Source organism: Anomaloglossus baeobatrachus, chromosome 7, assembly GCF_048569485.1.
Source record: "Anomaloglossus baeobatrachus isolate aAnoBae1 chromosome 7, aAnoBae1.hap1, whole genome shotgun sequence".
Classification (NCBI taxonomy): domain Eukaryota; kingdom Metazoa; phylum Chordata; class Amphibia; order Anura; family Aromobatidae; genus Anomaloglossus; species Anomaloglossus baeobatrachus.
The window spans coordinates 60,189,917-60,203,016 of NC_134359.1; the positions used below are offsets into that span (position 1 = coordinate 60,189,917).

Below are 13,100 nucleotides of genomic sequence, written 5' to 3' on the forward strand. Positions count from 1 at the left end.
CTTGAAGAAAACCTGTTGGAGTCTGCAAAAGACCTGAGACTGGGACGGAGATTTGTCTTCCAACAAGACAATGATCCCAAACGTAGTGCAAAATCTACAATGGAATGGTTCACAAATAAACGTATCCAGGTGTTAGAATGGCCAAGTCACAGTCCAGACCTGAATCCAATCGAGAATCTGTGGAAAGCGCAGAAAACTGCTGTTCACAAACGCCTCCATCCAACCTCACTCAGCTCCTGCTGTCTGCAGCAGAGAAAACATTGATTTTATCAAAATGACCGCAAACAGCTCAGTAAGTGGCACATCACTGGAATCAGGGTCTCTGTCTATGCATTATGCTGCTCTCAGATGGGGGAGCAAAAGCCTGCTGACACATTCCCTTTAAATAGCTCTACTAAACTAAAAGGTGAGCTCTGATTGTTTGCTCTGGGCAACAAATATAGTTTTTGTTTTCGGACAGCATTTTTAAATCTTCCTTATTGTGTGCCAATTCATGATGTGCTCATTAAACAGATGCTGTAGAGTCTATAGTTCACAGCTGTCATTATTAGGCAAGGTTCACTTCACATTTTGGCCACACATACTTGTCTATCTTAATGGCCAGTTTGGACGTATCCCTTGACAGAGCCTAAGGGGGGCTTTACACGTTGCGACATCGCTTCCGAAATATCGTCGGGGTCACGTCATTAGTGACGCATATCCAGCGCCGGTAGCGACATCGCAATGTGTAAATCCTAGGAGCGAAGATAAACGAGTGCAAAACAGTCAAAAATCGCCTATCAGTGTCACGTCGTTCATTTTCATAATGTCGCTCCTGCCGCAGGTACAATGTTGTTTGTCGTTCCTGCAGCACCACACATCGCTGTGTGTAAACCCGCAGGAGCGACAAACATCTCCTTACCTGTGTCCACCGGCAATGTGGAAGGAAGGAGGTGGGCGGGATGTTACGTCCCGCTCATCTCCGCCCCTTCGCTTCTATTGGCCGGCCGCTTAGTGACGTCGTGGTGCCGCCGAACGCACCTCCCCCTTGAAGCAGGGATTGTTCGGCAGTCACAATGACGTCGCCGAGCAGGTATGTGCGTGTGACGCTGCCGTAGCGATAATGTTCGCTACGGCAGCAATCACCACATATCGCGTGTACGACGGGGGCGGGTGCTATAGCGCTGGACATCGCTAGCCAATGCTAGCAATGTCGCAACGTGTAAAGTATCCTTAAAGGCCCTGTCACACACACAGATAAATCTTTGGCAGATCTGTGGTTGCAGTGAAATCATGGACATATTGTTCCATTTGTACACAGCCACAAACCTGCCACTGATTGTCCACAATTTCACTGCAACTACAGATCTACCACAGATCTGCCACAGATCTGCCACAGATCTGCCACAGATTTATCTCTGTGTGTGACCGGGCCAATTTATTGACTTGCCAAGCGTGTGTAATGTGTAGGGATGCGTTTTTACTATGTCATCTGCCATTCAGCTCTGCTACATGGCCGCTGACAGCAGACACAGACAGCCATGTAGCAGAGCTGAATGGCAGATGACAGCAGACACAGAAAGAGCCGCACTGTCAGAATGAACTCGGGTGAACCTCACCCGACTTCATGGTCATGCTGCGGCTCTGTCTGTGTTGCGCCCTGATTAGCGGTCACCAGTGAAGGACTCACCGGTGACCGCTAAACTCCTGAGTAACTGAATTGAGCAGCCCTCTCTCATATACTCACCGTTCCCCGATCCCAGGCGCTGCACGGCGTTCACACTGCTCCAGCGGCTTTTACTATTTTGAAAAAGCCGGCCGCCCATTAAACAATCTCGTATTCCCTGCTTACCCCGCCCACAGGCGCCTATGATTGGTTGCAGAGAGACACGCCCCCACGCTGAGTGACAGGTGTCACACTGCACCCAATCACAGCAGCCGGTGGGCGTGTCTATTCTGTGCAGTGAAATAAATAATTAAATAATTTAAAAAAACGTCGTGCGGTTCCCCCCCAATTTTAAAACCAGCCAGATAAAGCCATACGGCTGAAGGCTGGTATTCTCAGGATGGGGAGCCCCACGTTATGGGGAGCCCCCCAGCCTAACAATATCAGTCAGCAGCCGCCCAGAATTGCCGCATACATTATATGCGACAGTTCTGGGACTGTACCCGGCTCTTCCCGATTTACCCTGGTGCGTTGGCAAATCGGGGTAATAAGGAGTTAATGGCAGCCCATAGCTGCCAATAAGTCCTAGATTAAACATGTCAGGCGTCTCCCCGAGATACCTTCCATGATTAATCTGTAAGTGACAGTAAATAAACACACACACCCTAAAAAATTCTTTATTAGAAATAAAAAACACAAACATATACCCTGGTTCACCACTTTAATCAGCCCAAAAAAGCCCTCCATGTCCGGCGTAATCCAGGATGATCCACCGTCGCTTCCAGCGCTGCTGCATGGAGGTGACCGGAGCTGCAGCAGACACAGCCGCTCCTGCCACCTCCACAAAGCAACTGAAGACAGCCGCGCGATCAGCTGAGCTGTCACTGAGGTTACCCGCTGTCACTGGATCCAGCCGAGGCCGCGGGTAACCTCAGTGACAGCTCAGCCGATCGCGCGGCTGTCTTCAGTTGCTGTGTGGAGGTGACAGGAGCGGCTGTGTCTTCTGCAGCTCCGGTCACCTCCATGCAGCAGCGCTGGAAGCGACGGTGGATCATCCTGGATTACGCCGGACATGGAGGGCTTTTTTGGGCTGATTAAAGTGGTTAACCAGGGTATATGTTTGTGTTTTTTATTTCTAATAAAGGATTTTTTCGGGTGTGTGTGTTTATTTACTGTAACTTACAGATTAATCATGGAAGGTATCTCGGGGAGACGCCTGACATGTTTAATCTAGGACTTACTGGCAGCTATGGGCTGCCATTAACTCCTTATTACCCCGATTTGCCAACGCACCAGGGTAAATCGGGAAGAGCCGGGTACAGTCCCAGAACTGTTGCATATAATGTATGCGGCAATTCTGGGCGGCTGCTGACTGATATTGTTAGGCTGGGGGGCTCCCCATAACGTGGGGCTCCCCACCCTGAGAATACCAGCCTTCAGCTGTATGGCTTTATCTGGCTGGTTTTAAAATTGGGGGGGACCGCACGCCTTTTTTTTAATTATTTAATTATTTATTTCACTGCACAGTATAGACACGCCCACCGGCTTCTGTGATTGGGTGCAGTGTGACACCTGTCACTCAGCGTGGGGGCGTGTCTCACTGTAACCAATCATAGGCGCCGGTGGGCGGGGAAAGCAGGGAATACGAGATTGTTTAATGGGCGGCCGGCTTTTTCAAAACAGTAAAAGCCGCCGGAGCAGTGTGAACGCCGTGCAGCGCCGGAGATCGGGGATCGGTGAGTATGAGAGAGGGGGATAGACTGATATGGACAGATAGAGAGGGACAGAGATAGTGACCGACTGACAGAAATTAGTGAATGACAGACATTGTGAGGCGCTTCAGAACGCAGCTTTTCAGCTGCGCTCTGAAGCGGACCTTTTTTAAGCTGCGGTGCAGAGCGCACACCTGCGCACATAGCCTCAGACATCACAATCGTATGAGGGATGTCACACGTTACAATTGACTAGGTTCGTGCAACAAAACGCTCAATTCTTGACAAAGATACGATGTGTTTGCGAACAACGGTTTTGCGTTCAATCCTGATCGCACGTAGCTGTCACACGCAGATACCTCACAAACGATGCCGGATGTGCGTCACTTACAACTTGACCCCAACGACGGATTGTGAGATATATTGAAGCGTGTGTTGGGGGCTTTAGGCAACTGCTGATAGCACCCATACACTATAAAGTCATCCATTTAATGGGCATTTTGGGAAAAGCTATTGAGAATATCATGGCATGACCATTAGATGTAAAATAATGGAGAAATACGGAACTCCTTGGTAGATATAGGTGCTAGGATAGAAGTCCAATACGTCAATATCAATTAGCAAAAATAATCCAGCACTTAAACATAAGTGAAATGAGGATGATTATTTTATTGAAGGGGTCTCTAGAACATTGTGTATCAAATTGTAACACTAGGTTAGGGGCTTCAGAGCTGGAGATTTGGCACTCCGTCTGCTAGAGATGCAGGTCACACGTCCTCCATCTCTTACCCTTACCTCAAAAGTGAAACACTGACGGTACTTCCTAACAGACAAATGTGAACAGGTGCAAATTGAATATGCATCATATTCTAACAAATAAACAGCTGCACTCTAAAATTGCCTTAAGATGGTGGGAAGGAGTGCTCAGTCAGAAGGCATGACCCTATAATTGCTCAGTCAGAAGGCATGACCCTATAATCTAAAATGAAAAAGCTGACGGCATTTCCTAACAGACAAATGTGAACAGGTGCATACTAAACATGCAACATATTCTAACAAATAAACAGCTGTACTCTAGAACGCTAAGGCATGCAAACATTGAGTACAGGAATTTGAACATGCATTCCTGAATTGAGACACTTGGCGCATAGAAAAGAGCAGTGTTATGTGAGCCCAGCACCCAGCATCAAGGCGTATCTCATTTTGCTGGGTCCCTACCTATTAATGCCTCTACATCAGCTGAAAAAGCCTACAATATGAGCAAGCAGGAACCTGCTAATAGGAACTTAAAATCGCCTTAAGCTGATGGGAAGGTGTGCTCAGTCGGAAAGCATGACCCTATAATCTAAAATGAAAAAGCTGACTGCACTTCCTAACAGACAAATGTGAACAGGTGCAAACTGAATATGCAACATATTCTAATAAACCACTGCACACTGAAACGCTAAAGCATGCAAACATTGAATACAGGAATTTGAACATGCATTACTGCTAAGGAAATAAATGTAAAAATGTAAAGACTTAGCACATAAAAAGGACAGTTTTATGTGAGCCCAGCAGCCAGCGTCAAGGCGTATCTCATCTCGCTGGGTCCCTACTTACTAATGCCTCTTACCTCAGGCACCATGGTCTCACTCGTTATAGTAAGAGCCTATTTGCAATTCTTTTCACAGTGTCCATATCTAAAGCTCTGCAGTCCCTAACCTGGTGGATTGTTTCTGTTTTGTCACTTAAGGTCTCCATGGAAAGGCATACACAGGTGCTACACTTAGCTTTTTCGGCTACTCAGCATACTTGACACAATACTAATGTATACCGGCAAGATGGAGGTCGCTAAGATGCTCTTTTGGCCTCTATCTATTTGGCGATAGTGACCTAAGGACATAGTGGATATCTTGAACCGTTGGGTGCTGTCCAATTTAAAAAAAAAAAAAGTGAAATTTGTTAACCTGTACCAGAAATCCATCGGGGCCAACATTGAAAGCTGACCTGTCCGGGCCAGGGGCATAGTCCCGTTGCCTTCAGAACTAATCGTGAACTTTGTAATATGTGGAATTGGGTTGAGGTCTTGCTGTTACATCACAGATATTGGTAATGTTTTATCCTTTGTACCTTATTTTGGAGCATTTTATACTCTGGGTTGTCTTTGGTACCACATGTCCAAATATTATGATGTCATACACAGCCTAATTATGTCTCTATCGCTTCCATAGACTTATCTATGTGTAACCTGCCTTCCTTTCTTCTTTTCAGCGCATGATTGCAAATACAGTAAGAACAATGAGATACTGTCGGAGCATGCCCTTCAGTAAGTTGCATTTTCCATCAAAGTAATTTTGTGATTGTAGCGCAAGAGACACAATATTATATGACACAATTTCCATATTTATCATAATGACTTCGGAATCTGTTCCGTAGCCACTTTTTCTGTTATATTCGTAATTAGCCTGCCATCTTAACGTGATTCTCTGATTGTCTAATGACTGGCTGGTCAGACGCAGCGCTGAATGTAAATTATACAAGCGCAGACAAGCAAATTACATTTCCAGTTACTGCTTACAAAATCAAACCTGTGAATAAATTTAGATGTTAAACGTAATCCTATTTTTTATGATTTAACTTTACTAGTTTATAATTAGACTATTAAGTTCCCTTAAATTGCAGTCCAACACCCCCCCCCCACCAACACCCAATAATATTTCATAAATGCCCCATCTCAAATGATAAGTGTTTCTTGTAAGACTTGATACGGTCTGTACACGAGACCAGAGGTGGTGGGCTTTAGTGTTGTCTGACTACCGTATTTTTCAGACTATAAGACGCACCTAGGTTTTTGAGGAGGAAAAGAAATTGAAGCAAAAAATGTGGCCAGGATGCACTTTTATGGTGGGATCTGCTTCTGACAATGTCCCCCCAATTCTGTACTAATGTCCCCCACACACTGGGCCCCTTCCAGGTGTATATGCCCCCATCCTGGTATATATATTCCCCATTCTGTTATTTGTGTTTCCTATCCTGTTATATATGTCCCCATCCTGGTATATGTGTTCCCAATCCTGACATATATGATCCCCACCTTGGTATATACTGTATGTCCCCATCCTGGTATATATGAACCCCATCCCGGTATATATGATCTCCATCCATGTATATATGACCTCCATCCTGGTATATATGACCCCATCCTGTTATACAGTGGGTACGAAAAGTATTCAGACTCCTTTAAATTTTTCATGCGTTCTTTCATTGCAGCCATTTGGTAAATTCAAAAAAGTTCATTTTTTTTTCTCGTTAGTGTACACTCTACCCCCCCCATCTTGACAGAAACAAAACCCAGACATGTAAAAATGTTTGCAAATTTATTAAACAAGAAAATCTGAAATATCACATGGTCATACGTATTCAGACCCTTTGCTCAGACACTCATATATAAGTCACATGCTCACCATTTCCTTGTGATCCTCCTTAAGATGGTTCTATTCTTCACTGGAGTCCAGCTGTGTTTAATTAAAGTGATAGGACTTGATTTGGAAAGGCGCACACCTGTCTATATAAGACAGGTGCATTTCAGACCAAATGACAATCATGAGGTCAAAAAAACTGCCCATGGACCTCAGAGACAGAATTGTGGCAAGGCATAGATCTGGCCAAGGTTACAAAAGAATTTCTGCATTACTCAAGGCTCCTAAGAGCACAATGGCCTCCATAATTCTTAAATGTAAGAAGTTTGGGACCACCAGAACTCTTCCTAGACCTGGCCGTCCAGCCAAACTGAGCAATCATGGGAGCAGAGCCTTGGTGAGAGAGGTAAAGAAGAACCCCAAGATCACTGTGTCTGAGCTCCAGAGATGCAGTAGGGAGATGGGAGAAAGTTACACAAAGTCACCTATCACTGCAGCTCTCCACCAGTCGGGCCTTTATGGCAGAGTGGCCCAATGGAAGCCTCTCCTCAGTGCAAGACATATGAAAACCTGCATAGAGTTTGCAAAAAAACACATGAAGGACTCCCAGACTATGAGAAATAAGATTCTTTGGTCTGTTGAGATGAAAGAACTGTTTGGTGACAAAGGGACTGAATACTAAGTTATGATCATGTGATATTTCAGTTTTTCTTGTTTAATAAATTTGCAAAAATTTCTACATTTGTTTTTTTTTCTGTCAATATGGGAAGATGGGGTGCAGAGTGTACATTAATGAGAAAAAAAAAATGAACTTTTTTGAATCTACCAAACGGCTGCAATGAAATAAAGATGGAACATGTAAAGGGGTCTGAATACTTTCCGTACCCACTGTATATGTCCCTTATCCAGGTACATATGTCCCCCATCATGGCTCATCCTAGTATATATGCCTCCCACCGAATAGAACCCTAGTAACAGTGCAGTCACTTACCCCCAGAGCCACTGCAAATGTACAGTATACCCTTAATCACTGTGAAGGCACAGAGTTTGAAGCATGACTACAGCCACAGACCCCCAATAACTGTGCAGGCACAGATTCTACATGACCAGTGCAGCCACAAATCAACATTAGGAATGCATGCACCTACCCACAAGACCACTATAGGCCAGACCTACACTAATGCCTGCCTTACACGAGACGACCGATTGTGCGATTTCACGATCGATCGTACCCGCCCCCGTCGTTTGTGCGTCACGGGCAAATCGCTGCCCGTGTCGCACAAAGTCGTGAAACTCCCGTCACACGTACTTACCTGCTGAGCGACGTCACTGTGGGCGGTGAACATCCTCTTCCTGAAGGGGGGGGACGTTCGGCGTCACAGCGACGTCAAACAGCCGCTGGCCAATAGAAGCGTAGGGGCGGAGATGAGCGGGACGTAAACATCCCACCCACCTCCTACCTTCAGCATAGCCGCGGGACGCAGGTAAGCTGTGTTCATCGTTGCCGGGGTGTCACACGGAGCGATGCGTGCTACCCCGGGTACGATGAACAACCGGCACCATTTTAATTAAACAATTTTTTGAAACTGAGCGACGAGTACACGACTCACAATTTGTGAGCAATACTGCGTCACTCGGAGGTGTCACACGAGACGACGTCGTGAATGATGCCGGATGTGCGTCACGAAAATCTTGACCCCGACGATGAATCGCACGATAGCTCGTCTCGTGTAAAGCACCCTTAACAGTTATTGCCACACACAGGTTCCACCCCATTAGGTAACAGAATACTTTCAAGCACTCGTTGACTCTAGTTCAACTGTCTTTTTTCTTCTCCCCAAAGTACTGGCAGTCCGGCAGATTCTGACACGTGCCACAGCGGCCATGTATTCAGCAGGTTTACCACAATATCCTAGGCTTTTAATCTCTTGCTCTATCCTTGTGTTGATTGCTATGGCACATTGTATTGTTGCAGCCATGGGGGGAGGCATACGTATTATTTTTTTGTGATTTAATCCTAACTTCATGTGTAACACAAATCAATGGCTTCACCTCCAGGTCCAGAGGCTTCACTTGTTAGTAAAAATCACCAGGACGTACGGAATTACGTGCGGCAGTTCAACGTGATCGACAATCAGCGGACACTGTCACAAATGTCTCATCGCCTAGAACCACGCCGCACCTGAACAGAAGGAAAGACACGATCAGAAAACTTAATGATGGAAATTACTGTGGCAAATTAGAGATTTTTCTATTCTTTATTATGGTTTTATTTATTTTGCTTTTATACATCTATTTCATCTGTCACTGGTTATCCATATGAGATATGTAAATAATGTAAATTCTTAATGTAGTGACAAAATACAGGCACCGATAAAAAAAAATGTTGGACGTTATACAATTGCTATACTTGGGATTGTGGTGTAAAATGATACTTTTATGGCAGCTATAAGGTTGTGAATCTATACCTCAGTTATCACACTAGGGGATATCCGGTGGCATTCATTACTTATCGACGTACGATTACTTATAAATGAGTAGTGTCACAATTTGCTGGTATTTTCTGGAATGTGCCTCATGTTAAACATTTCAACTACATCTATAGATTTGCTGGTGAGATTCATGTCCTACTAAATAGTAAGTTATTCCATATCCATAAGAAAAAGGGTAGAAGTTCAGCTCTGACATATAAAATCTTTATTTATTCCAGTTCACATACAGTGCGTAATAAAGCCAACAGTGAGCGCATGGATAGCATTTTTGACATGTTTCAGGTGTACTCAGCATCCGTACTGATGATTAAGGGTTCTGAGCATGCTTGGACTAGCCCACAGGAGAGCAGGAGAATCCTCCGGTGGGCCCCTTTGCAGTAGTATTTCATTTTAACCCCCCCCCCCCCTTTCCCCAACATAATCAGTAGTTAGCAAAATACACGTTTCAATATGTACAGAAAAATACATTTCATCATTTATTTTACAAAAGTACCCTTGATATTATTATGTGGAAGCATAGGTTAATTTGTGAATGTAATATTTGCATAAAGTTGATCAGTGGGCCCTCAGGGTCAATGTTGCTGGTAGTCCCCTGTTATCCCAGTCTGACACTGGTGCGGAGTACACCTGAAATGCTATGTACAGAAAAAGCCGGCATCTCATCATCATCATTTATTTTACAAAGTACCCTTTATATTATTTTGCAGAAGCATAGGTTAATTTGTGAATGTAATATTTGTATGTAGTTGATCAGTGGACCCTCAAGGTCAATGTTACTGGTGAACCCTTATTGCTCCAGTCTGACATTGGTTCTAAGTACACCTGAAACGCATCAAATGCCATCCATGCATTCACTGTCCGCTTTATGATGCACTGTGAAACTGCACTGGAAAAAAATAAAGAAGATTTCTTATGTCAGACCTGCACTTCTACCCTTTTTCTTTTGGATTACATTGGCTACAGCGAAGCTGTTGCCCAAACTCCATACGGAATGAGGATTTGCAACATGGTGAGCTGGACTTTACATTTTATTTTTTTGCTATCCATACTGGTTGCACCCCCAGTGATACCAAGAATGGGGCTCTGGAACCCAGGTACCGGGCTCTGTTAAGCCTGTCTAGAATAAAGTAGTAGTGCACAGGGATGCACTCGATTTATTGTCTATGGGACTGCCGGAAATGGCCATGCACTTTGCTCTGCCATTTCCGGAAGTCTCATAGACAATGAATGGAGTGAAGGTCAATCATGCACCGTCGCTCTTTTCAATATGGGCTCTACAGAGCCTGTTCCCAGGTTCTAGAACCTCATTCTCAAGATCACTGGTGGTCCCAACATTTAGACCCCAGTGATCAGTAAGTTGTCACCTATAATTTACTGTCTTTGGAATAGCTCTTTAAAACAAATAGTTTAGAAAACTGTTTGGCAAACAATGCTGGTCGTTAACTTTGGATTCAATTGGCATGAATAAGAACATTATTGATTGTTTGCTGTCATTTACTTTTAACTATTCCTATTTATATCGGGAAGTTTTGTGGACTTGTGAAACTTTTTTTTTAATATATACAGTACATGCCGAACAAGAAACAAGTCATAAGTCTGCAAACAGATAGGGGAGTGCTGAGCTATCCTAAGGCTATAAAAACTACATGGCAGCAAATCCATAATGAAATGTTTTATGACTTTATTTATTAACTGTAGGAGGGAAATGATGAAGTGCAGGTCCATAGACTACGTGTATCTGCAGAACAGACATTGCAAGGAATGTGTATGATATCCTCGCAAAGCTGGACGGCTACCTCCCCTTAGGGGCACTTTGCACACTACATCGCAGGTGCGATGTCGGTGGGGTCATGTCGAAAGTGACGCACTTCCGGCGTTGCTCTCGACATCGTAGTGTGTAAATCCTAGATGATACGATTAACGAGCGCAAAATCGTCATGATCGTATCATTGGTGTAGTGTAGGGGAATTCCATAATTACGCTGCTGCGACGGTACGATGTTGTTCCTCGCTCCTGCGGCAGCACACATCGCTGTGTATGAAGCCGTTGGAGCGAGGAACATCACCTTACCTGCTAGCCGCAGCTCATGCTGACTATGCTGAAGGAAGGAGGTGGGCGGGATGTTTAAGACCCGCTCATCTCCGCCCCTCCGCTGCTATTTGCCGCCTGCCGTGTGACGTCGCAGTGACGCCGCACGACCCGTCCCCTTAATAAGGAGGCGGTTCGCCGGCCATAGCGACGTGAGTGCATGTGAAGCTGCTGTAGCGATAATGTTCGCTACGCCAGCAATCACAAGATATCGCAGCTGCGACGGGGGCGGGGAATTTCGCGCTCGGCATCGCAAGCATCGGCTTGCGATGTCATAGTGTGCAAAGTGCCCCTTAGGCTCTGTTCACATAGAGGGGTTTTTTTTTTTAGGTGTTTTAAGCGGAAACTGTCTCAGGCAACGTTCCTATTTTAGTTTGTTTTTGTAGGAGTTCTTTTTTTGAAGGGTTACCTGGAGCAGTTTTAGGCTATGTCCATACACTGCAGTTTATTTGTTAACAACAAAACTGCACCTTTTGTCAGAGAAACGCAGCTTGTGTCAGAAAATGCATTAAAAAAATGCACACATTTTTTCCGAGTTTTTGTCCCATGCGTTCTTTTTTAGTGAAATCAAAGGCTGGACAAAAACGCACAAAGAATTGACATGCTGCAGGTTTTTTTTGTCAACCAAAAACTGCAGGCAAAAAAAACTGCAACCTGCGCACAGCATTTCTGAATTCTCATAGACTTTGCTTGGAGAAGTAAAGACATGCAGTTGTGGGTAACAAACTGCACCAAACAACGCAGTTTTCCCTTGAACAAAGTTAATTTTAATCAATAGATCGTAGAATAATAAAAAAAAGTGGATATTTTTTTTTTTTTACTTTAAAATGTTCCTGTGCTGAGATATATATAAGATTATGTCCCTGCTATGTACTGTGTAACGCCTGTGTCTGAGTGAACAGGAACATGATCATACCACGTCTCCTGGGCCGGGGAGGATGCAAAAGAGCATAAAGACATTACAGCACGGGATTGTAAATTATTGTTTCTTTGAGGTAAAACATTCCTTAAAAACAAGCAAGAAAATGTTTTACCTCACAAAAAGGCAAGCAAATATTTTACCTCACAAAAACAATCAGCTTTTATTCCATGCTGTAATGTCTGTATACTCTGTTTTGCGTCCTCCGCGGCCCAGGGGATGTGGTATGATCGGATCATGTCCCTGTACGGTCAGACACGGCCATTACACAGTACATAGCAGGGACACATAGAAAAGATTATCTCAGCACAGGAACTTCTTTTTTTTTTTTAGTCACATCCAATTGTGGAACTTATTATCACTCCAAGATCTATTGATTTAAATGATCGTAAAAAATAGCTTTGTCTTTGCTGAAAACCCCTTTAATAATGTAAAATCACATTTTAGGGTTCAAGGGGTTGTCTAGTTTGAGAAAATCTTCGTACTCGGCTGCAGTTTTTTATGTAAAAACAAACCGCTGTATACTCGCCCTCCCTGGGTCCAGCTTTAACTATTCGCTGCTTGCAGTGTCGGGAACACTGTGGCGCGGACGTCACGTCGATGGAGCTGCAGCCAATCAGTGAGCTCATCGCCACTGAGGAGGCATTCGGTCTACATGAGCAGAACCGCTGAGCTCACTGACTGGTTGTCGATTTCATGTCAGCACTCCAGCCAATACCGGAGACTGGGAGCCGCAGTGGAGACTCAGCCACTCAGTCAAACTGCAGTCAAGGATGAAGTGGACAACCCCTTTAATTAAAATTGTACATACACATGTCCTATACAACAGGCCTTCAAAATCAG

At 44.5% G+C, this 13,100-nt stretch overlaps 1 protein-coding gene across 4 annotated transcripts in view; it reads left to right on the plus strand.

Annotated features, from left to right (window-relative positions):
• RAPGEF4 (Rap guanine nucleotide exchange factor 4) overlaps positions 1-12,220 on the plus strand; it is a 419,418-nt gene extending 407,198 nt beyond the window's left edge. For all 4 annotated transcript variants that reach the window (XM_075317338.1, XM_075317339.1, XM_075317340.1 and 1 more), the window contains 2 exons: positions 5,611-5,665; positions 8,817-12,220. In XM_075317338.1, the coding sequence (XP_075173453.1) occupies positions 5,611-5,665; positions 8,817-8,944 (183 nt within the window). In that variant the 3' untranslated portion in view covers positions 8,945-12,220. The remainder of the gene's footprint in view (positions 1-5,610; positions 5,666-8,816) is intronic.
• The last annotated feature ends 880 nt before the right edge of the window (positions 12,221-13,100 follow it).